The 26,591-nt window shown below is 38.6% G+C and overlaps 2 protein-coding genes across 15 annotated transcripts in view; one reads left to right on the forward strand and one right to left on the reverse strand.

Moving 5' to 3' along the window:
* Positions 1-1,290, reverse strand: part of Atac2 (Ada2a-containing complex component 2) — a 93,560-nt gene extending 92,270 nt beyond the window's left edge. For 13 of the 14 annotated variants that reach the window (XR_015324699.1, XR_015324701.1, XR_015324697.1 and 10 more), the window contains exon 1: positions 1,119-1,290. Coding sequence is in view for 3 of the 14 variants with exons in the window: in XM_086984901.1 (XP_086841027.1) it covers positions 1,119-1,142 (24 nt within the window). In the remaining 11 variants the exon portion in view is untranslated. Of the gene's footprint in view, positions 1-311; positions 400-1,118 lie in introns of all 14 variants that reach the window. The other variant, XM_022798018.2, reaches the window with a different exon arrangement.
* A 13,750-nt stretch (positions 1,291-15,040) lies between these two features.
* On the forward strand, positions 15,041-18,999 carry LOC111247473 (GILT-like protein 1). The gene is made up of 7 exons (XM_022798413.2): positions 15,041-15,254; positions 15,617-15,668; positions 15,969-16,099; positions 16,484-16,619; positions 16,889-16,954; positions 17,120-17,284; positions 18,573-18,999. Exons 1-7 carry the CDS (start codon positions 15,220-15,222, stop codon positions 18,738-18,740), a joined length of 753 nt encoding a protein of 250 aa, XP_022654148.1. The 5' UTR covers positions 15,041-15,219; the 3' UTR covers positions 18,741-18,999.
* Positions 19,000-26,591: the final 7,592 nt, after the last annotated feature.

Below are 26,591 nucleotides of genomic sequence, written 5' to 3' on the forward strand. Positions count from 1 at the left end.
TGTTTAACGACATATGCTACACTAGCATTATTAAATGAATAAATAACTAAAAAATCTGCGCAGTGTGGATTTCGTGTGCAAATTAAAATGTTGAAGTGTAGTTGGTCTAGAAGGAAGAAAAGCACACAACGCGAAAACTAGACAGTAACGTGAAGCCAACTAAAGGTGCAGGTGCAAATAATAGAAAATCTATGAATTTATGCTAGAAAATGATTGGTGCGACCTGAGAGTTCAGGTCGTTTAGGGCCTAATGAAGAAAAAGAAAAATGTTATTAATGAAAGATGCATGGTTACGAGGTCAGCGTACGCACCTTATGACTGCCGTCGCAGTCTAAAGCTCTTTAGAAACCGGGAGTTGTGGGGTGCTTAGCCAGGAAACAACTTTCGATGTCAGACAGACTGTAAAAAAAATTAAATGTATGACGCGTGTCTGTTGGTGTGTTATTATATGAAAAAACAAAATGTTCTACTTAATAAAATATTATTAATAATTTAGGTGTAAGGTGTAGACTTTATTTAATGACAAGAGACAGCTATTTTTGTTGTTTGTTTATCAAAGCGTGTGATCCCCAAAAAACTACAGAAAGCATAAAAAGTGACGCAAATCTATTGAAAACTCACCAAAACACTTTGTCAAGATTAGTCAAGTCTTGCCTATCGTTCCATAAACACATATCATTGTCCAAACCGTTTATAGAATTGACTTAGAGTAACATTGTCGAAGACACTAAGCATACGTTTCAATCATGTGCATTTTTAAATATCCAGAATATTTACGTATACAGGTTTCGAGTAAGTAAACAATTTGAATATCAAGCAACGGGGAAACGGTTATGCTACAAAGGATTTTAGCCCATCACGAACAAACAAAATTGTAGCTAGCTGTAATACAGGGTACGAATATTTATAATATATTAAATGATAAAAATAATGCTTCGGAAGAAAATTAAAGGTCTACTGCAGCTTTAAATTTCTCTACGGAATACATGCGGAAATGCCAAAAAAAAACACCGATACATGTAAATCAAGTTTTGGAGAAAAAAAAAACTGATCCTTTACCAATCCTATCTATTACTACTGATTTTAGTCATTTTTTTTTGAGCCTCTCGTACGCTTACATTCTCCGATATTGGTGCTGACATCCTGTTATTATCACATACTGACGTAGCGCACGTGATAGCTAATAACACAATATGTTAGCAATATTTAATGAATTCGCATAGCTTTTAATCAACATTAGTTGATATATGGCGAACGCCCTCATCGAACTGCGCGAATACTTTCGACTCGCGTTCGTTAGTTGGAAATTAACGCATTTTTGTTTACTTCTGTGAGTTGGCGGGCAAGTTCTAAAACGAAAACACTTTTCTAATATGGCGTTTTGAAACGATCATTATATAAAATATTATTATATTTTATACTGCAGCACGATACCTTCTCAGTGACATATATTTTCTAATGTGCTATTAAAATTTTCTACAATGTTAATTGCTTTTTTTTAGAAAAGACCGTTACTATTTCTCAGCCACATCTAGTTTATACAATTCTTCTTGCAACGTCTTTACAAACCTGTGGTGTTCGACGGCTGACAACGAGTTAGTCTTACATTTTCTAAATAAAAGTAAAGATTATTTTTGACACCGCTATTAAAAAAACAACACAACAAGCATTTTACGGCCGAAATATTCAAAAGTTACTAATAGGCTTCTATGACAGCAATTTTCGAATTTAGTATGGTATGGCCTCACAGGACCGATAGACAGGACCACAAGGTAGGGCCCAGTCTATCGGTCCTGTGAGGCCATACCATACTAAATTCGAAACTAAAACCCAATACAAACACCGTACACTTTATCGGCTATTAAATAAAAAAATAAAATAGAAGACTGATGATTTTCTGAACCCCGATCTCCATTGTAACCTATAAAGGCTCACTATCATTGTACAATATTCGAACAAATTGCGCAGCATAAATGAACGTGAATATATTTTATTTATTAACTACCTATAACAAATTTATTTATTTATTAAAAATTTCTTTTTTTTTTATTTACTTATAATACGCATTCTCCATAACTGACAGAAATTGGCTTTAAACAGCGGCTCATATGGAGACCCCTGAAAGCAGTCTACTACTTTGAATCTTTTGTTCATTTCACCTAAAAGAGAACAAATTTTTTTAAGTACGTTTTTTAGAATATATAAGAATTAGCTAGGTGCTTAACAAGCAGCGCTAGTTAAACATGCACGAAGGACTGTAATGGTAAAACCAACGACCAGCAAGCCAGTCGTACTCTCTTCGTAGCAATAGAACCGGAACGCAAAATAGTCATAATAGACTATTTTTGCGTTCCGGTTGCAGCCCCTATTACAGATAATGTTGAAATCCAAATTAGTTTATAGCCGTAATTATACGTAACTAAAATTATTGTAAACATGTTAAATGTAAGACATTTTTGTGTGCAAACGTTACCTGCTCATTCTAACTCGAACGCTTCAATGAGCATCTGTTTTTCGTTAAACGAATCAACCGTCTCAGTTGACCCTATAGTTCTAAGCAGCATTACTGTGCATTTTCACACCTTTTGCTGTTATTATCAATACGCTGTAGATTTTTTTATATCTTACGTATATACAGAAGCGTATAGAAGCAACAAACACATGCGCAAGCATAGCCAGAAGAAACACCAACAGCCAGGAGAATAAACTAATTAAAATCACGGCATTGTTTCTACAAGGACGCGGAATAGAAAGAATCTGATTACCATTCCTTCAATGAAATTGCCAGAATTAGATTTATATGACACTGGCATTTTCACCAAAATGGATTTCACACAATTTCACACAAAAATTTCACCAAAACACTGGCATTTTCACACAAATTTTCACCAAAAAAAAAAAAGTTCTTGATTGTTTATCACAATCGGCTTAGGAAAATGAATCAGACAACCCCTCTATTCGGTTGAATCATGCGAAAAAAAAAAAAGCTTCAGAAATAAGATACGTCGGCAAGACTGTCAGTCTAGTTGACAAACGGTCGCGCTTAAATGTTCCGAAAAATTGAACTACACGGCTGATTTACGCTGATGAAGGTGACGCCACCTCGTCAGAGAAAGCCTTTCTTTATCGATCGGTAACTTATGTAACTTGAATAGAATTCATTTTACTTGCAACTAACAAAAGCTGTAGCTGTTTCTCATACATTTTCTGAAAATATCGGCAAGATGAGTCGCGCAGTTTGCGTCGAAGATACTGATTATCGTAGTATTGCATGTGACTTACTTATATCATATAACAGGTATATAAAATAGTCGAAATACTAGAATGCTCTGCACTCCATTTTTGAGGCCGTGCTTCCAATGCCCTTCATAGATGAGAATACTTTCATTGATTAACGGTAGAGGGTGAACTATTACGGGCATCCAGACTCGTCCTGGACTTACTTTTTTGATAATGGATTGTAAGCACGAGCCAAGTACCGAACTTTCGGGCACAATAATTATATTAGAGTTCAAAAGAGGGCCATCAAACAACGGACTTCAGGATTATTCAACAATAATTTTTTGTTCCTTCTCACACATTTTGCAAGATGTATTTAGTGGTACAAAGCTGCTCACATGATGGAAATCTACTGCCTACGTGAGTATCCTCTGCCAAAAAACTACTCAAATGTATAAGTTATAGTACTTATCATTTAGTGCTTAGTAATATAGTAAACGCTCTAACAAAATACGTTGAGTTTATCAGTTGAGTTGTCCCCCCCCTCTCCCTTTCCCTCCTTCACGGCAAAAATCGGACGTCCGTTAACTACAATATTGTTATACTGTACAACAATTCTTTCACCACTCTCACAATGGAGGAGGATCTACCGAAGATTTTGTTGATTCGTGGTAGAGGAGGTTAAGTACTGAGCACAGAAAATGGAAAGAAGTGAACAAAAAAGTCACAGGACAGAATAGGACCGGCAAATTTATTGGCAGCCCTTTCGAAGCCTTGGATTAATAGGTTGTGTCTGCCTGAGCTGTGACAGCTCACAAGCATCGACGGCAGCCGCTGAATCGCAATTTCTTTTGCTCTTAAGGGTTAAATGAATGTTTGGAAGGTGGAATACCTACTTTATCTATGCGTGACCGTCCTACTGTCGTGATGATGTGTATTTACATGTACAGTCATTAGTCAATCAAGTAGCGTCGCCTAGAGGTCTCTGCATACGCTTTTTTGACAACAGTGTCGCTAGAGAATAATTTTCGTATCACTGTAGACGGAGAGGCACTCACTACAACACAATTCAGCTATCCGCCCTTTGCAATATACGGAACGACAGATACAGTACGGCAGTTATCGTTACTTTCATCTGTCTGACATTATTGTGACTACAAACGATTTTTAAGTAAATTTTTTTTGGGCTTATGCAATTGTGCATAACCTCGTAAAGGGGTTACGAGAACAACTCACCGAAAGCAACGATTCAGATAGCCAATCTTATAGAGGAATGGCAATAGCGACGAGAATCGGAATATCGAATTGTGCCGTTGACAATATAGTACAGAAAGTGAATCATCAACAATAGCAGAAAATAGAAGGAGCGGATGGGATCATTCCCGGGACGCGGGAAAAACGCCGAAAAGTTGAAGCGCATCAGATGCGTCAAACGATAGCGCCGAGTCTGTAAGGATCTTCCGACGTCGTGTAAAACTGGGCAGTTTTAGCTTCCGTGGAATGGCCGAAAAACCTCTGTCAAACCATACAAACACGCACAACACTTTAAATGGGCTAAACAATTGCAAATGTGAACAATTGAAGGGTCTGTTTTCAGATGATTCGCATTAGGAAATTTTCAATAGTAACATTCTACCGCGGAACGTTTTCCACCAGTTCTATGTAAGCCCGAGCAAAATGATGCTGCAGACGTTACTTTCAGCCACTGTGCGACAGCCCCACATTTTGTCGACATGGTTTTATCAATACAGTGACATAACTTAGACAAAAAAGGTACAAGAATAATCTCTAATTGGGAATTAGTGTGTTGATGGATGACAAATCGCTATCGCAGAAGATGCTCACCTCCAACGATATTAAGGTGCTGCCATGGCAGGAAATCTACTCAATTTAAATCCGATCGAAAACGTATGTCAACGGAGTCAGGGCCGGACAATGAACCATCACCAGCTCGTAGTCTAAAAATTTAGTGCCCCAAGTGTGGGCCTAGGATCCAGGGCTAACGTAAAAAGGTGCAAAAGTGTGTTCCTAAACCTAATTGCAGTTATCGCAGCTATGCATAAGGCAGAAATACTAGCCTCAGTACGTACCTTCTTTAGTGGCAGTTTAACGACATGTACGATCGTTAGAAAACAGAAGGAAGCAGCTTTCATGTAAAAAACGCATACATTCTATTTTTTTTATCAAACTCGGCAATTTGAGATTTCTAAGCGGGCTTATTCGACCGGTCAATGAATATGTGTATGTGTATATATATATATATATATATATATAATTTTAATCATTATAACTATTTGATAGTTTTTCCAGTAGAAACAGCAGTGCACGGGCGAATTGAAGAAGTAAAAATTAAAAACTTAAAACTCAATTTAACGGCAAACCCAGGCATTCTGATTATAATATTTATTAGCCCTATTATACCGAACACTGCAGTACTACCAACGTACCAGCATTTATTCTCTATGGAAAGTAACTTTCAAATATTTTAACGTTTCAACTTTGAGCAAGATCTCCTAGCCAGTAACTTACTTCTTGCCAACAATGACATTTGGGAGGCACACAGCGGAAGTCCCACACTGCGGGCCTACTCTGGATCTAGTGAAGTCCTTCAGCCAACTCCGATAACACTTATCTGCGAATCGTGTTTGTATGCCAGCAATCGTAACACGTTACGGGCCTCCACCGCCGCCACAAGCTACTTCATAGCCCACAACAACGCCTTTATCTGACAGGCATGGTGGAACTGAGGACCATGGTACATTTGTAGCATCCAGGTAACAATAACTGACAAGCTAGCGAATTATTTGTGCCCTTAGCGCTAAATATACTGCTTTCGAGTGTCCTAAAATATTTACGTTTGTAAAAGCCAAAGTAACAGTACTTTGGTAACATTATCTATCACCGTATTGGTATTATCGAGGGGGTCTTCAAGTAGACTTCGCCTCTTACACGTAGCTTCTAGATACTATACTGGGCTGTAGAGTCGAGATGCAAGTTTCATTCATATCTCGCTTACGCAGATACAAACCGGGACCAACTACAGATGAAACACTCCAATCGCGAAAAACCTTAGCCCCATTGAGCATTCATCCAGCGGCCGAGGGCGTCAAACCAGAATTCAATAATGCCTCAACAAAGGGGGGCGAACTGGATACGTATCGGCATTTGACTAATAGGCAGAGCGCGATCATGAAGAACTAAAAGTGGCACAGCGGCCAGCGTGACGGCTTCAATTTTGTAAAGTTTCAACAAGTACCACATCGATCAAATCTAGATGGAACACGGCCAGTGCCAGAACAATATTCATTCCGCAGCTGGTTTTTCCGCTACACAGAGAGAAAGTTCGTAGATAACAGTTTAACGTGACGAGCAAATGTGAGCAGGCTTTCTGTGTTACTAGAGCGGTTAAATATTCTTAAACATTGTTGTCGAAAAAAGTTTCGGAAGAAATACATGTACGGTTATGAAATATCACTCGTACAAAAACAGTACTCTTCCATAGGCATGCTATACTGATATTTTTATTTTTTTTTACGATGATTCGTCTCGTTATTAGATGTTCTGCACAAAGTTCGTATTCTATTGGGTGAACGTATCGTAATCAATTTCCATATAAAACGTACCTTTATGATAAGCCTCAATCTTGTCTTGTTTTCCTGTGATACTGTAGTGAATGATAGATATTAGCTGAAACCACAATTGTATTCAATAGCCTATATATAGAATTTCGTTTAGCGAGATCTAAACACTTCCTCCTCTGCAGTCTCCTCTGATAACTCTGCTAATGATTAAATTTAGCTGATAATAATAATCCAGGACGTGTTTACCCAATAAATGCTTTAGAAAATAGGGTTTACTGGTAGTTGGGAGCTTTCTTTGAAAAGCTCTTTGCAACGGTTTTCTATGGGAAAAAACAAACCATAAGTGATGGCTATCGTTGCTGTTGTCCTATAGGTTTACATCAACTGCTAGTAATTTGGTCATTTCGAGATACAAAATAAATGGAATAAATTATTTTGTTTCTATTTTCAAGTTAGAAAAAAGCTTGCATGCCGTTACTCAGTGGCCGCGCGTCGTTGCCCAGTCTATCTGAAGCACTAGGATGGGGGGAAAGGAGACGTTTACGACCTAATGCATTGCTACAAGTCGACCATCATTATTTATTATTTACCCATTATTGTTCTCTAAATAATTTTATAGACGGAATCTACGGTGACGTTCAGCTTTCGGGACGACGACGCAGAAGTGGATCTCCTGTCTCTGGCAAGGTTAATTCCATTTGAAAAAGCTGTTAGAACATTATTTATATATATATATAGATACTTGAAAGCGATACTGCAATTCGACAAGATGTGTGGCACCGAACACATCGAGGGTTGGCTCTGATTAGAAGAAAGATGGCTTCTAAATGACAATCTACGTTCTATACATTCAGTGTCAAAAAAAGTTAAACGTAGTTGTTTTGAAAAAGGATTGGTAAGCTGGCAACAGCTAGCTTTCTACTATGACAAAGCTCATTTATTAGAAACGGCGCTACTTTTGTTGTTGATACTTTAGAAACATGGACAAAACACATCTATATTGCATACTGTAATATGGAGTAGTGCTAAGTGTCTATCTATTTACTCTATTACTTCCGGGGTATGTGCATTTATATTACAGGACCAATTCTAGGATTGAACAAAGAGTATTTGATAACAATCAGAAAAGACCCATTATAAAAAAACGTTCGACAGCTGACCCCCGATACAGACATTTCAAAGGATCTCGTAATCTGCTCTCTGCTATAAACTCCTTATGATCGATATGAAAGTGATACGTTTGAGAAGTAGACAAAAAAGGCTTTAAGGAGACAGAGGGTATTGATGCCTGACAAACGACATCGAACCTTTACGTTTATTATTATTAGTAGAATTAGTTTATTATTATTAAAACTTAAGTTTGATTGGCCGAAAAGTTCTAACAGATCATAAAAGCTGAATTTCTTTACGCCCGGATCTTGATTCAGACCTTGCTCTGCCACATGATCGCTGATTAGATATCATCCTATATAGCCTGGAGTGTGCGCTATACAAAACAAGAGGCACAAGCCGAAAATGGGTCTATAGGTGCCTCTTTTGTACGAGCAGGAATTTATCACGCAAAACCAAAAAAAATAATTATAGAAGTGAAGCCCTATTGCGTCGCAAGTTAGTGGGGTTGTAAAAAGTCGATTTTGTTGCAGGATAGAGTAGATTTAGAAAGATACTAGTCATCAAATGATTTAACAATAGTTAACTGGTGGCGGAAAAAAAACCTATATCAACTACTGTATGGATGGTAGCACTCTTTTCAGATACGCGAGTCCAGGTAATGACGGGGTATATCGTACTCAAACACGGTTTGCCTGCCTAGCAGATACCTACCATTTTCCATCGATTCAGGGCTGTGAGCGCATGAAGCTCTTATGTAAAAGTATCAGTATGTACTATCGCAGTAACAAAAAAGGGCATATTTGCAGGTATAAATGAGATAATAGCTACTGCATGGAATTCTTTTTTTTTTTTTTTTTTTTCTTATAACGACTAGTGTTGCTTTGCGCAAGTAATCCAGCTAAAGACAATTAGCTTCCCTGCCGCTGTTATTATGTCTTATGATTTGGATATTTTGGAAAAAATCCGAAGAGCTTCACAAAGGTGCCGTTAGCTTATTTTCAACATTTGCTCTAAATAAATAATATAATCCTGATTGTTACTTGATAAGTTACTAACATAGTTTTTCGAGTACTTGATCACTGAAGAAAGATTGCAGGATTTCTTACTAATTCTGCGTTAAAGGAAAATACCGGGGTATAAAATGCATAAGTCCAACTGAGGAGAACTGGCACTACCATGCGCGCAATTCTAGCGCCCTTTGGGATCATAATTGAATATAATTATGATTCTATAGTACTAGTAAGATCTGTATAATAGTCGCCTGTCTGTCTGTTCATCCAGGAAACTGAAGTGTAATATTTTGTGGCCCCGAAGCAAAACACCTAAAAGTGGGTTGTTACTACAGTCACAGTGGTGTTAACTGATTATACGATTTTTTCTAAGTCCCTGAAAAGTTTCAAAGACACACTTATTTTGTCCCTTAAATGATGCGTTAGAGGACAATTATAATTAGTGATGATCGTCACGAGTAGCAATAGACAAGCCATAAATCATCAGCTCATCATAAAGAACCTTGTCCTTGGACTGGCTTCTTGTCATTGGTGTAGTCATAGGCGGATATAAATGTAGTTATATGTTAACTCTGCAGCGGATAACCTAATGAAGCAGTGGGTTCATAGTGCTAGGGGAGCAAATGTTGGTTGTGATCCGTATACCGCTGAACTACCTATATAATGCGGACTATATATATATATATATATATATATGATTTTATGGATAAAGGAAGCCAACGATTTTTTAACATTTAATCTAAATAATACAAGGAAAATGTAGGAGCTTTTTTTGGAATAGGTCTATTTTAACGCAAACAATATAAAGGCGTTATAATATGGCGAATATAAATTGGCGAGGCGACGAGGCATCTCTGGAGAAAACTGCCGTTGACAAGCGAAGCGAATTTTGGCGCGCAAGAGCCTGCGACGCACATACGGAAAAATACAGGCCAACTTTGACTGACTCTATTGGAATCCACGGGAGAGCAATTAGCCGTGCGCAGGTTGCCATGTGTAAGAGTTCAATCCTATGAAATCGTGAATTAAAAAATATGGTACGAGCAGGTATGTAATAGAGTAACAGCCGACAACGTTCTCAGTTCAAGGTGCTTTAATATAGCGTATTGGTTACCGCGAATTTTCAAATCGTTAATGTAAAGTTAACGTTGTTAATTATTCACACATAGTAATAACAATAATCGTCGTCATACTCAGAACCTCTGAAGGCACGCTGTTTCGTGAAGGCTGTTCATATTTGCAACTTGTAAATATAACGAAAATCTCATAATTAAAATTCTAGCGTCGCACTTACCATTTCCATATATTATATCTTCTAATATCGATAACAAGTAACTACTATCACGGATAACTTAATCGATATCGAAACGTAACCTGTGAAACTGCGCAATCAATGACGATGAACCCATTCCCTAGGATAGCCTTCGTATTCCCTTGAAACTGAAGGCTTTGATTTTTCAAATTTGTATCATCATTTAACACGTAATCATCACCACATTTATGTTATAACTAGAAAAAATACACGGAAACAATTGCTGAGCCGTTGTTGATGGTCTTACATTGAAGGCATCATGCACCTTTTACTCTGACGACCTATAGAGTATATCAATTCGACCATGCTGATATGCTATATAGTAGATTTACGTTTCCAATTAAACGTAATATCAATGAAACTGTGCGTATTACAGTTTTCATTGGAAGGACGTCGTTGAACAATTCTAAGCCTAACGCATTTTAAAGGAATACAGTCGCGTCATAACGAGAGCCGTCAAGCGCAGACATTTAACGTGTGCGACTTACCGAAAATCAGCCGTTAATAGCGCTCACGTAATTTTATTACATTTTCGACTATAGTTAGCTATGATAATTGAAAGTGGTAGACGCTCAATTGTCGTTACTGAAGTTGATCTATTAGAGCATATTACCATAGACGAAACGGTAGCAAACAATTCGCATAAATTGATGCTAAATTTAGAATAATATCTGATATGGACCATTGCTCGGATGATCTGTGATGACAATGAAAGATCAGAGACGGACCAGCAGGCAGGTAATGAAAATAGGCTGCTAGCGTTGTCGTCTATCATAAGCGACGTCATGGCGAATAAACAACTGTATATCGGAACCAAGCATCTACTTTTCTTGGATTGGCAACACTGCCGTTACTCGATTCGAAGGGGACTCGCATACGAATACTGAGTTAGAAAATTATAAATTTCTGACTATTGAATTTATAAGACGCGTCCTATGCAACGCTGCTTCTTCGATCGCATCAACATACGTTTCGATCATCACCATAGGACTACGTAATAATATATCTGCGCTGTTCTCCCTAGTTCTCTGTGCAATCCTTCGGTGTGTGTGTGTGTGGGGGGGGGGGGGGGGGTATTCCATATTGATAAAGCAGTAAAATTTCTAGAACACCTCCAAGACGTCGAAGTTATTACGCGGTACGTAACCCGTACGTGGTCAAAACGTAAACATCAGCTTTGTGAAAGGCAGGAATAATTTGCTAGTTCTATAGATAAGCTAGAGAAAATGCGATATCCTATTTTGTCATCGGACCTTTTCAGATGCTCATATCTATCGTATTTTTATCAACGCGATTAAAGGCGCGTTGAATACGACTCTATTGAACAATGGGACCACTCAACGGAGCCTGACTCGGCTCCTGTTGAAAAATCGGAAGACAGCATACCGCCCACGTTTTTTCTTATTTTGCTGCAAACAATGGCATGCTCCTCAAAGGCTGACTTCATATGCAGCGAAGGGAGCGCCATACAGAATGCTTGAAGAAGTATGTAAAACACATCGTGCAGAACTTCCCAGCTGCTGTGAACGATCAACTACAATTCGAATGGCTGGATGCATGTTAAGTACTGTGAGTACTATGTTGTACCACTGCTCACTTACGTTGTGATAGCCATGGGCAAGGAACGCATCTTTTTTAGCGTGTGCTTTCCCCTCAAATCAGTCAAGCCCAGTAGCAGCTCTGGCAGGAAGGAAAAACGATAACAACGGATAGTATTAAAGCGACTATCGGATCGCAAAGCCGTCTTTAACTGTTTTACGTTCGATTTGCATCAAATACATACTAGCTCAGATACAAACGCATCCGCTACAAGTACGTGTTGATCAGAGTATTTATAGTCCGTACGCTAATAATGTATTCATGGTAGCATTACATAGTATGCATGGTACCGCGCAACGATCAAATATGCTCCAGGAGGACGTAATGAGATGGCTTCACGTAATAGTTTTCTATTGATGGCCATGAGGATTTTTTTTTCTAGGCTAGGGTAGCATCACCGACGAGGGAGACAAAACTAGACTAAATTCAAGCTACAGCAAAGTCTGCCGTACGAAAGGGGTTGAAAAAGCGCCGATGTTCTCTGGTTAGCATGATGACGAATGGCTATTTCGGTAAGCATTAGCCGTACTTCGATTCATCAATGAAAAAAAAAACATCAACACTTTAATTGCAACCTTCAAACAGTGATTTCATTTCATTTAAGAGCTGGCCGTCTATTCAAGCGTTTACTACCAATGCTCATCACCAAAAAACAACACGTGAAAATACTAAGCATGTCAATAGGTGTTTTATTATGGTTTATGTCAATGATCATGATGTGTTGCCAAATATTTATGTATGATCACGGTGCCACTTGGTTGGCCGAATGTGGGGAAGACACACGTGATTCATGGTATCTGGGGCCGTGAGGTGTCGAACTGCAATGCGTAGCAGGTAAATCTTTATGTCGAGGGTATTTGACTACGACGAAGAAAAGGTAGAAGGAAGCGGGTTCTCTTCCGCGCTGATCATGGATAGAGAACATTAGGCAATTCTATACAAGTGAAATACTTCGGTATTTTCGAAGACTAAGAAATAACGGCTGATGCCAGAAAAGCGTGTATGACAAGCAAATGTACCTGAACGCGTTCCCCTGGATGACTGTGAATACAGATAAGTAAATATAATGGTCGCTTGCTGACATTTCAGCGAACAAATGTAGAATCAGGCAGCTCTGTAGCAAATAGTGAATAGATTACCCCTGAAAGGGCAAGCCCCTACGATTAAATATGAAATTGTGCTCCAAAAGGTGTAGATTTCCAGTAATACATGATAATTCGTGCGTCGTAATTCTATGTGACAAACAGAACATGCCATTGAGCTGAATTGCATAGGTTTGCCTTTTTTCCGCTCCGAACGCTATTAGTAGGTAGTGTTTGCCGTAGTCGCAGTACCCGTCGTCTTGTCGGCTTAGGCTGAGGCCAAAATAGAACTAATCCTCACCGGCGGTATAGCTCCTGCTGTTGCTTTTATTATTGCCACATGGGTACGGAACGTGGAAAAACTACGGATTCGTACAACGTTCAAGCGCCGAGTACCACTACGTTGGTCGACTCCGCCTGCACAACTCGACACAAGCGGATATACGAGTTCTATGTATATTAATTGTGTGTCTGCATTGTACGGACGTGTCGCAGAAACCGTCCTTAATACCGTATGCAAAACGTGTAAATAGAATGAGTATTTATATTACATACATTTAGGACCAAGCAATAAGGCCTTTTAATATATATGAGTCACTCCTGAGCAGTCAACGACAACGTCTTTACGGTGACAATCGATCATGGGCATTACGTTCCGTCCTTTCTTACGTGCCTCCGCGTATCGTTGCCGACATCGACCATATGCATTTACGCATACACTCTTGAACGTTCAGTTTGAAACCAGACCGCGCCAGCCGAAAATTCACAGAAAGTTACTCGTGCATTAATTGATACTGGAAAGGTACTGCATTGACCGATGACGAAAGTGCATGTATCGTGCATCCTATTCGTTGAATATGAATACGTCTTATCTTATGAATGAATCTGCAAAAAAAAGTTAATCATGCAATCGGATACAACAAAGGCATCGAAGTTCAATCTAAATAACGTGCACTTTATTCGCTTTCAGATTAAACATATTGCTAAATCCTCTACTGAAACTATGTTTATATCATTAAAAGAGCTCTGCAGAGACCGAAACGAATCTCACACAGTCTAATGGTGACGACAGATACATTAAAATTTCCCATCCAACTTCTCTAAGTTTCTGCCGGGTAGCTAAGCTGTCCCAGTGAGATGGTAATTTCAGTCGATCTTTTCAGTGACTAGTTATCATAACCGTTAGTTGCTTAGAGCAGAGATCTGAATCATCTTGCCAGTTGGCATGATTCCTTTGCAGTGCCACCCAGCATATTGCGTCACCTTCTTTGGCGTCAGTCTGGGCTTTGTGCAGCTTGCGAAGCATTTTTTTTTATTCGTCCATTGTCGTAACTCATCATCGAACTTTTCGTCATCTGTGAGCAACGGCTTTAGAAATAATTTGATTTTGTTGTGCTTTTGCAGAGGAAAATACAATCTACAAACAAGTTATTTTTGCGTAAATTCATATAAAAATAACATAAAAATATTGCTAAAAAATACAAAAAAAGAAAGATTTCTTTGTAGCCAACTTTTTCGAACTAAATTGCTTCATGGTGGGTCTTTAATTTTTATAAGCTAGTCGCCTATTATGAGAAGCATTTTTCACATTGAAAAATCGATAGAATCATCTTTGGACCATTTCTTCTGGTAACGCATTAACCACAAACAGAACAAATTTGTCTATGACGTGGAAAACATGAAATTTCAAAATATAGCGAACTTTGGTAACAATTTTTTTCTCATATTGAAAGTCCTTGATCTTAAGTCTCCGTTAGAGCACTCTAGCAATTTCCGCGTAAATAGTGCTGGCATAGCTCAGCTTTCGAATAACGCCGATCATCGACTCGACATAAGTCATATTAACTAAGATTTGCGGTTTCAAAGCTATCTAGCTAAAATGACGGTCATATCCTATTTCGACGACCCAATATACATAATGTATAGGGCATCCACTGGAGTGCGTGAAGGCATCAGGTTCTATGGTCGGTCGTAGTGGCCGACCTTATTTTAGTCTCAATGGCACGTGTTACCGAATAGTTAAAATTAGAGCTGTAGGCTTGTTCAGGTGTCACAAAGTAACGACACGAGGTCACTCGTTCCATCACTCTGCGGTAAAAACGTGTGCCCTTCGAAACTATTGGGGCCATATTCCCTAATGCTGACCTCTACCGACGGGGAAAAGGTGAAAAAGGACAGAGCCATGTCAGATGGCGGTTATCGAGATTACGCTGCGTTCTGGGATAACTCTCTCAAATTCATACGAGTTCTTAGTGTAGAAATAATAGCGAAGAGCTTTAAATTCGTTAGCCTGTGATCATATCATGGTCCCGCTCGTCATTGCTTTTGCAAAAGAAAGGTATGTACACATACATTATTTTATTTAATTTAGCGTAAAACATGCAACGATTACAGATATCTTCCAAGTTTATTTCTGACCTGTTGAATCATATGAACTTTGACAACTATGTTTAATTACATAAAAACCCATCGATAAATCGAATATGTCAGTCATTGTTTTCATCAGCTAATTCAAAAAGCGGCCTGGAAAAATATGGACATTGCCCTTAAAGCCCACGCCTTGATTTAGATTGCTAAAATGTTTGCCGCTACGGAACCTAGGTGGAATAATTTAATAATCAGAGTTTACTCCATAATTAGTTTATGCATTTCCATACATCATTCCATCTTCACACATTCTAACGTAAATATGCCTTACAGACTTTGTGCAACCTGGGGCAGAATGCTGCGCAGCAGTTTCATTATCTTCGTCGTAGGTATTTTCTAATGATCGTTTTCTTTCAAAAACACGCTTAATGTTAAATAATGGGGCTTGCAGTAATAAACTGTATTGGGCCCAGCTGAGTATTTGTTGCAGAAAAATGTACTTAATTCCTTCATAGCCTTATTCCTGTGTTTTAGCTACTCTAAAATATATAATTTGCTTGAAGATCGAGACGAGCTTGTAAAACATTTTATCAAAACATCACACTTACTCTAAGCTTTCAATATCCGTGAATAAGAAACCGTGCTTGCGTAATTCATGCGTCCTAATTTCTTAAAACTTGTTTAGGCTGTTATACCATCCGTGACCAGCGTGTCAGACGTGGTAGTCTTTTATGAACCTTTATGCCCAGCGAGCTACAGACAACTCATTCAGATCCGTGAAATTATGAGAGAATTCGGTAATAATATTTTCGTCAGGTAAGTGACAGAAAATGCCGTCATTAGTTAGATGAAGATCGAACGGCTTTTGAGCCTATAAGACATATCTCGGTGCTATTTGTGCCGTTCTCATTTATTGGGTTCCGCATTTATAAGCGAGAAGAGATCAAAATCTATGATTTTGGTAATGGCAATTTCTCGATCGTGTATGATGTGTGTAATTCCAGTGATAATCGGTGAACGTCACTTTGGCGCGGTCCTTTCTAAATAAGTTTAGAAGTGTTTCACCAGAACGAATGCTGAAAAGCTACAAAGTAAAACGAAGGCCTTGATACCGTAATACTTTTGATTAGGTAGTGTCGCAAAACTATTTGTGAACAAATAATTTTATACAATTCCCTAAGCTTTTTGCGTTTGCATCAGTCTGGTACCGTTTGGGCATGCTCAGATCTTTATGGCTCGAAATAATACAGTGATGTACATGAGGTGTCATCACGGGCCGGACGAATGCATGGGTCACGCTTGGCACGCTTGCAGTCATCTCTTTATGCGACCTCAGGTGAGAGAAAAGTGATCGTAAGGCAGACAAAGTCGAACAGTAAGGTAGATATATTAGTCCATGAATACTCGGATTTATCATATAGCAATACCGTGAATATCTCTGCCCTGCCACTCAGAATTCAGCCCAATGTACTCATTTGTAAATATTTTAAGTAATTACTGCTACCGTGAAAAAGAGCTGAGGCGGTGCCTGAATGTCACCCTTCGAAAATCAATGTGATTTACTTTTTTTTTTTTTTATATTTTTGACTTTGATTTTTGATCCAGGAGCAGCTCAGATACGCCGTATGCACTATGTCCAAGCCTCAAAAATTCGTCAGCAATCTGAAAAAGGTCTTTTTTCTTATTTCTATTATTCTAGTTAATTTGATATTTATCCGGAACAGCTCTAAGAACAGTTATTAGATAAAAGGCTCAATCTGATACAAAACTATCATGAATTACACGTAAATGCCACAAATTGTGATAAGTTTTTTTTCTTTTCTTTATAAATACTAGTGCACAACACCCGAGAAGTCAAATTTACTGGAAAAGTGCGCCACCGGAACGCAAGGAACAGCAGCTGTGAAATTCATGGCTGGCCTTACTTTCGAGGCAGGAGCGGTAGTAGATCCTCTGGGAACAAGACGTCTTACTGGAGTACCAACCCTATTCGTCGACGGAGTAAGCTATTAACACGAGTACAGTGTTATTACAGGCTAATTAAACCAGATCTGGACGGCACACAGCTGTTACGTATTATATACACTCCACAAGATAGGGCGCCAAAGTACAGCTTGTTCTTAACGAGCTACGAGGGCAAGGGCGCACGTGAGTGTAGTCTGCACTAGCAGCGGTCATGTTTACGTACTATAATTACAGCTCTAAATAGAGGCAAGAACTACATGCTAGTCATTTTCAAAATACTCCTTTATTTGCCCGCGTATAATTTAACTACGCGTAAAGCGACACTGATAAGTGTCAAGTGATTCAAATGTCGTTCAAATACATACAGAGGTATACAATATGAATAGCCGAATTAAGTTCCGGGCTAATGGCAAACCAAACGTTCTCAGAAAGTTAAAATGCTTTTAAAGGATGACCGTAAGAGCTTATCTTGACGGCCCAATTGGCACCTATCACCCCCCTTTCTAAAACGGCCGTTAATTTTTATATCGAAAGCCTAAATATATTACAAATGTCTTTTCAGGCTATTTTACTTGTTTTTAGAGTCCTTTAAATTAAAATCCTATCCGCACAAAAATCCTCGTTGAATTTTTTAAACGTCACATGAAAGATAGCAACAACATAAACCATCGATCTGCTAAAAAAAAAAAACAAAAGAAGAAGAAGCTTTTAATCTTTATGGGGGCAACTGTGATGCGTAAAGGTTGAACAAGGGCTAATCTTTGTTCAAAGTCTAAAAACGGCGTACACTATGACTGTCTTTTCTTTGTTATAGAAAGGGCTAGTTTTTATCTAATGTTAAGAGTAACTGTTCGCTACGACAAACGGAACACCACAGACTGTCTCAGCTTAAATGGCGTACCTTTCATAATAAGATAATTTTCTTTATTACTACAGGTTTTATGATTTATTTCATTAGCACATTGTATGTGTGATTTTGTGATGATAGCAGTTGCCGCCCTGATGAAAGGTGTTCTCTAAACGGTGGTAAATAGTTCCTCGCATTTTTCTTGTCGACAGGAATAACGTTAGCTCACCCAAAATATGACTTACACATATAGGCCCCTCAAGTACTTGAGAAATACACAGAAGTGCCCTTATTTAATTATACCTATTTACTTAACATCACATCTCTGAGCCCATGAATTTTTAGGCTTGTTAGAGACATATCTTTGCGAGACTCGAACTGGGCATCGGAACACTTCGTAATAGCAAACATATCGTCGGGATATCTATCAGTCACATATTAACTGACCAGTTATTGTTTGTTCTGTAATGGTTTCAGTATTATTTAAATAGGTCTGATCGAATGCACTACCCGCTTTTGGAACTGATCTGCCAAAAGGCTCGTCACAAGCCACCTCAGTGCGCCGGCCCTCGTCAAACTAAAACGACCGAACGGAAGCAAACGCGAAAACCTGCAAAGTTGGGCCCCGAACTTGTTTCTAAATAATCTGCCGTAGGCAGTACTGGCCACCTCGTGCGCATCCCACTAGCAAGTCAGATCTGATTTAGTTTCACTAGATACTCATTGGTGCCCAAATACTGGAATCCTACGCTTGATTTTGTCACCGTTTGCCATTCGTAGATAGAATAGAATTTTGTGCCGTAAGAAATAAAATTTTTTTTTTTAATTTACCTTTAATGCTTGAATAAAATCTATGGGCAGATTAGTTTTTAGCACTGGTCACAAAGTCCAAGTTTCTAATCGAGTATTCCGGTTGCAGTTCATTGTAAATTGGGTCCAGTGTCTCGTTTGTAATGGTTGTGAAGATATTTTCTTAGTGTTACGCAATTGTTGCTGTCAGTCTTTCTTAAGCTAATAGCAATAGTCACGTCGCCACGTTTTCATGGCAAAAGGTCTGTGGGGGACACGCCATACAGTCGGTGTGTAAATGCCATTCAGGACATCAGGACCTGCAAAGACGATACACCTCATTCATTCGACCTTTCTTTTTAGAAACGCCAAGCGCCCGCATAGACACGCATATGCGTACACATATAAGTTGGTAGAAGCCCTTTGAAGCACAGCAATATGTCCTTGAATCGTCAGTTCTAGTTTTTTTTGAGGCGTCAGACAGAATGTACCGTTAGACTGAAAAAGAAAAGTTTTCCGCAATGAAGATAGGCGTTCGCGTTGTGACGTACTTGGGTGTAGCATCACATTTAGCGTAATGCCATCTAGCTTCTAAACGTTTTTCCTTTTTACGTTTGTACCCCATACTAGTGGTTTTCATATGTCTACAATAGCGCTTCTGTAGCCGTCTGAGCAGTTAATTAGCTCCATTTTAGTACCAATGCAGTGTGTAAATAGTCAATCAAAATCATGTACAGTATAACACATGCGTGTAACTCTTTTGTTCTTTTAGAGAATCTAACGGTAATATCCAACGGCGGGGTTGTGATTTATTCACCCTTTCTAAGTAATCGGATTGTTGCTCGTATGTCGCTGATTTCGATACCTGTCCGTTAATGAAATAACTATAGATCCTCTTAGTGACATGAATCTAATGTGGGTCGTTTTGGTAGGTGTCTCCCTGCGCATTTCGTGAGTAGAGCGTTGGATATTCTTTTACTTAAGAATTTGAATGCTATCTAATGAAAGCGCTTAAATTAGTTTTATTGATTCTTTCGCTGGTAATTTGGTCGTAGAAAGTGGCAGAAGGTACGGAACAGGCCAGGCCGTAGCAAAACAAAATACTGCACTTTCAGTAGAGCATTAGCAGATCTACGATTCGATAGTAAATATTATGATTCCTGATTACTTTCAATTACGATGTATCTAGCTGAACTGAGTAAATATGCCCCGAATCGAGATCACTTCAGTTTACAGGTCCTGATTTGAGTCGAATCGTGTTGCTTCGAATCTTCGAGGCATGCTACTCCTCACTTGCCTTCACGGTCGCCATCGTTATTATCCAGTTCAAAAGTGACCAGAACTATTATATATTCCAGAAGCATTATTTGATTCTGACGTCTAAACGTATCTGTACACGCTGCAAGATAACGCAACACAGGTTATTTAGTTCTCGAAACATTCAACTCTAACTAGACACGTGAACTTTTAGAGCCTACTTTCTACTATCACAGCTTACTTCCATTGTTCGTGACGCAGTGAATATAGACCGTAGTTTAGATGTACTACCGAGGCTCCTACTGATCAGCGGTCAGCAATATTTTCTAATAGTTTAAGCTTATTGAGTTCTAACTAGCCTATCACTCTAATTCAGTGGTAGCTTTCGAGATCTACAACAAGTTTGAGTTTAATTTTTTTAGGCTTTTTTTTAGTTGTAGTTTTTTTGGCAGTTATGAATCCAAACAACGGTAGCCAATTGCGAGTCTCTTTGCGGCATCTATCACGTCGCTGTGACCTTGCACTCTTATTCTGTCATCTTTACTGGCCTATTTTTTGTGGGATTTGAGGAGAGTGGAGATAAAGAATATGCCAATAAAGAATACGGTGTGTATGTTTCGATTTCGCCTCGATGGTTTTACTGGGGCTCTGTTCTTACGCGTCGTAAAAATGCACTAAGGTATGTATGCAGCGGGTTCGTATACATATATACATTAACTGCTTACAATATGAATCATTATTTTAATGATTCGATAATTTATAGTTAACGACATTAGTTATTTGCATGATGGTGTTCGTAACGTGCTTGGGTTAATAACAAATGGCCAGGTCAGAATCGACAGAAGGTATATAATGGCAAACTTATTTCATAGGATTCGGCTGAATCTAGCGACAATGCTGCACTTCAGCTGATATTTGTGAGTATGACGCATCATTCTGGGTATAGGTAGTGATTTATTTTTAAACTATTCTGTCAAAAGGACTTCTAAACTCAATCAAATCACTGTCCTTCGTACTGGCGTAAATCACAATAGCGCCCTTTCTGTTACTGCAGACTACTGATCTAAATCGTATTGAAACTTTATGACTAACTTTTAAAAGTTTAGCCGCTTCGAAGACGTGTAGCTCTAAACTTGGCGTCAAATAAGACGCTTCATAGCATAAACTGCTCGAAGTTTCATGATTGTGAAACGATGAGTCTTACGAGGTTAAGGTGGTTTCACCAATAGTCGAGAGCGCAAAAAAGCCCGTTCTTATTTACCAAGTTTTCTGCTTAGCCTTATAAAAAGCATCTACTTTGATCATTTCATGATCGACGGGGCAGATAAGATCCGAATCTCCGATCGAAAAAGCCAGATAATGCTGATTCGAGGCAATACTGATCAAGCCTTCACACAGCAGGTGTAACTAGATAAAAGAGATTTATTTAAATGTCCACTTTTCCATATCCTACGCTTTTTTGGGGTTTTATTAGAAACATTTCTCATTGATGATGAGAAGAATATTGTCAAAAAGCTCGACAAAAGGGAATGCGAATGAAAGTGATTTTTGCCAAAAAGCATGGAAATTGACAAAAAAAGTTCAATCCAATTAAAGCGTAATAAAAAAAGTGGGTAATAAACCTTAAAAGCTGAGAAAGTTTTGGAGTGGCGTCGAAACGTCTGCCGTAAAACGTGTAGCTGTGAAGCAGCTATATCTGTAGAAGAGTTTCTAAGCTTTTGCTAGAAGTTGAACCAACTTTGATTGATTAAGTAAAAGTCTCACTATCGTATCCCACTTAGCAAGAATCGTAAATACTGGTTCTCTATGATCCTATGAATTCTGTCAGTGAGAGATTGCGAATGTTGTCTACAAGCAATAAATCGGTTCGAAGGCAATGTTTATGTCAAGCAGTTGCAAGACAGACAAACAAGACAAATGCGTATCGAAGACATGGCACGCTTGCGCAGCGTTCCACATGGGGCACAAGGTATTTATTTGCAGTCCGAAAATTCTATATTCCTTTCCATAAGTGCTGTCAATATTCGGCCACTAAGCTATTGTTTTTGTCTCAAATGTTGCGAATATTATTCATCAAACAAAACAATAAACTTCTGATTAGTAGGGAACTTCATCGAATGCACGTATCGCAAGAGATATGAAGTTGGGCGAAATAACCACTGACTGATTTCTGCTCTGTAACCTGTAACGAGAAAGTACCGATAACTTACACGACATGATGATACATAAACTGTCAATTTCCAGGATCGACGCAAATATGCTGCTATTCGCACGATGTCATATGGCTCCAATCTTACTAGCCGTCTGGAAGAGATATAATTCTATCATTCACACGCCTATAATAATAATAATGCAATTAATTGTTTCGATAGAAATATATCATAAGCATTGTTTTATGGCGACAAGTCGACACGTCTCGATGTATATTTACGATTTTTAGCAGCGCTTATAGCCTCGATGATTGTATGAGTTCGGAAGCCTTAACTTAATATGATAAGAACACATATAAGGGACATATAGCACCATTGTCAATGTTGTCCCTCTACTTTTTTGCTTTCGACGGTGTACGATATTTGCATTGGCGGACGCACCTGGCCAGTGCGTGGCCAGACCAGACGGAACAAAAGTCTTAAAATATATGGAGGCTATTATCTACACGATGTTAGAGATCGCGTCCGTTTCAAATGCCCGTTTTCATCATCGATGGAGTGCGTCATATTCGGGCTGCTACCAAAAGCTGTTTTATATTCGACGAGCACTTAAGGGAATCTCTTACGATCACGGGGATAAATGGCTGTTATCCTGCTCATTTTATTTGTCATCCGTGACCGGTCGAATACAAATAAGGCACTAAGGCCTAATATATAGATCAGCCTTCGTAATAAATCAAACTTAGTTTTTAACGCATCCTATCCTTACGGGCTATGCTTACAATCGATTGATACATGGATAAGTATTTACAATCGGATGTTTACGATTGACTGATACAATGGATTATTGCCATAATCTGAGAACACTCAGAGTCTGTTGCAAGTATCACTCAATGATCCGTTTTCACCGATTCCCTTGGACTTATCACATAGCCAACTCACGGATAGTTGCTTAAAAAGCTTGAATAAAATGAGCTCACTCGACAAAGAATGTAGAAGAATTGGCAGGCGTCTCTGCCTGACTATTGTTAATCAATCATAGTAATAATTATATGAAAAAAAAGTATAATTAGATCAAGTATGTGGGTAGATGAAATATAACCAACTATATTCAACAGGTTAAAAAAAATGTATAGCCACGAAAGACGAATCGCGTTCAAACGATTATTATGACATTTCATCTTTTAATAATTTCAACATCCAATAAACTTAGTGGAGTAAACAAATTTCGCACTCTGCAGGTTGATTTGGCTTAAGGCCAACTTTACCCCTGAAGAGTTTAGTGAATCGGAAGAGCTTCTACAGTTACACAGATCCAACTAAAAAAAGGAATAAAAAAAAAAACGAAAACACCATTCGAAATGTGTTTGCCTTAGCAGTTACTTCGGCCATTTACAATCATCTTCACGGAAAGAGTGTAAATTTTTTTTGTAAAAATCTAGACTAGGTAAACTTTTAACTGAATGTCAAATGTTAAAAATTGCTTTGTTATCCTTGTTTGTGTCATGGTCGATTTGTTACCATCTCATATATGTTGTCGATGGGTTGAGGTCTTGTTTTTGGTCAGATTATTCTCGCTAGCAGGTCTTTGACCCCACTTGTGTTAATTCGTTTTATATCAACAATGACATCGTATGCCAGTGATTGATTACGTTGAACTAATTTATGACCTATATCGTAGTCTATGATTTTCGCAGATGCCTTACACGCGCATCACTATTAATCTCTTTGTATAGAGAATGTGCTACTTTTGCGTGTATTACCAAGGTAAATATTTTTCTCTGGACCGAAAATGGAACTCCACTTTAAAGGCCGTGCTTGGTTTCGCCGAAACTATACTATTAACTGAGCTATTTTCGCATTTTATAGTTCACTACAAATCGATCCGAATCTTTGTTTAGTGGTACTGCGGGTAAATGGAGGATAAAGGGGTCGCATGCCACTGGATAAATTGGCCCGGACCACCCTTGTCGGGCTCCCTTTCTATCCATCTGAGCTTTGTTCCTAGCGGAAGTTGTTCGATTTTTGCCCGTGTCACATGGGCCCGACCGCCATCTTCTTATCTAATCACCTGCTTCTGATGAGTCTCTAAAACCGTCTCTGATTCATCCATTGATTCCTGCTTAACGTTGCGCCATCCAGCCATCTTTGTATTAGGTATTTAGGCTTAGCAAGACGTGCCTACTGCAAAAAGCCTTTTCATAGCTGCCTTCAATTCAAACTTCGTCATTCGCTCTTTCATTTTTTGTAATGAGGGAAATACAACCAAGAAACGTGCAAATAACTGTAACATTCACATTTTCTGAATAATTTAGACTCGTGCACAAATTGTATGCAGTAGCGTTTCAAAGTTATCCTGAGCTTGAAAAATACATGATACGTAAACTACTGTTGTTGCTGCTGCTTCTGCTGCTAATAACAATGCAACGAATTGATGCTAGATTATCACAATGTTACTGAGTTAATTCCAAATTAAGCCCACTGAAAAACAACTACACCTAAAGGTTTAAGTGGCCAAGAGTTAATCGTGAGGAAACTACAAAAAAAAAACGAGGTACAGAGAACAGCGTGACGCAGAATTGCAGCCTTTCGAGTATGAGTGCCGAACGCACAGCCAAATACTGGTGGATGTATTGGAGAGCGACCCGTTAAGCGCATACGTTGAAGTTTTCGTGACTTCTATATTGCTGATTTCAATTCATAACGAACTTCAACAGTTTAAAGTAGCCTAGCTCATCGGCTAATTTTAACTTTTTTTTAATCGGTTTGGGTGCGATTCTCTAACATTGAGTAACACGAAATTAGACTTTATTTAGTGATTTTTTAGCCTTTATATTTAAGTTTCGACGGGGAATGTTTCGAGCTGGCCTGGCCAAAGCCCTTTTTTTTTGATTATCGGATATGACACATGCGGTACCTTCACATTGAGCTTATGTATATTCCTGCTTGCGGTCATGATTTCTATTTAAGCTATGCTATTTCGGTGGGGGTCAATGCACAGGAGAGAGGTACGGTGTCGAACGAAATGGCCAACAGCACATGAAGAATCTTTGGCCCAACTGCTAAATGGCACTAACGAAATTTTTCCGATAAATTCTCTGACCGTAATCACTGTTAGCTCATAATTCATACGTTCCCAACCGAAGTACTCGCTATTTTGAGTTTAGAGACCGCACCATTAATTTGCGAAAATTATAAAATCAGATATAACGGAATACTGAGCAAGTATTTAAAGATCCTCTGCGAATCATTTTTGTGGTGATATTGAATGCCCTTCAGCTATGGTGTCAGCGGTCGTTGCTTCGAGTTATATTGACACAACAATATTCTGTGTTATCTCATAATTGATAAAGTACTAAATTTATCATAAGATATAGCAAACGAATAGTTTATCAGTCTTTGGTCTCCGAATTCTTCGGTCCGGGCTAATAGCTAGCTACGCATGTAATACTTTTGGTTAGACAATTTAATGATGAACTTAAGGACATCGTCGAATAAAGCTTTTTGCATCTATGAGCGTCGGTAACCCGCTGGTCTATCGAGAAGGATTCGCACACGCGAATTCGCTATTTTTTATGGCGCTAGCAATAAGAACTAGAAAACACATACGTAATATAGAATCAAGGAAAAGTGTTTTGTTATAAACGAGCATAATTGGTTATAAGGTCAAATCAAAAAGTATTCACTGTTCTCTTTCGGTCCCAAAAGTATATAATCGTATGTTAAAGAAAATTGTCAAATATGATCCTTCCAGAAGTTGATAACAAAAACTACTCCTCCACAATTTTATTTAAATCGTTGAAGCAGTCCTGAACATTTGTACAGTGTGCGAATAGTACGTGACCATTATGCGAATCGTTTGAGAATTGTCGAAAATGATCATTTCAATGTAAGTTATGTCCCTCGTCTCAGTAGACCGCTTCACTTCTTTAGAAGGCAACTTACCAATCGAGCAGATATTTGAGCCTGGGCAGTTACAACACCATCTTTTATCACCACTACCCGTCATAAATGGGATTTGCTCGGAAAGTTCATGTAATGTAAACAAGAAAAATCAGTTTACCTGTATAGCCCAACATCTTTCCTGGCACTGATCAGTTTGCTTTCACAATAACCGATTTTTGTATAGATTCATCCTGCGAGATAAGACAAAGCATCTCTATGTAAACACAAAAAATACAAAGGTAGGGTAGCAAACCTCGGCCTAAGTTAATCAGAACCCTCATCCGATTATCATGAGCTTAATCATTTGCATGTGGCCGGACCATGATTGTTTGACACATTAGGTAATGTTTGGACA

This window comes from Varroa destructor, unplaced genomic scaffold (assembly GCF_002443255.2).
Source record: "Varroa destructor unplaced genomic scaffold, Vdes_3.0 BEIS01000003.1, whole genome shotgun sequence".
NCBI classification, from domain to species: domain Eukaryota; kingdom Metazoa; phylum Arthropoda; class Arachnida; order Mesostigmata; family Varroidae; genus Varroa; species Varroa destructor.

Excerpts from the sequence above, each read along its gene's own strand:
- LOC111247473 (XM_022798413.2), top strand. The coding sequence starts at position 15,220 with ATGGTCCCGCTCGTCATTGCTTTTGCAAAAGAAAG. Across the intron at positions 15,255-15,616 it reads ATTGCTTTTGCAAAAGAAAG|ACTTTGTGCAACCTGGGGCA; the intron begins GTATGTACACAT and ends TATGCCTTACAG. Across the intron at positions 15,669-15,968 it reads GCAGTTTCATTATCTTCGTC|GCTGTTATACCATCCGTGAC; the intron begins GTAGGTATTTTC and ends AAACTTGTTTAG.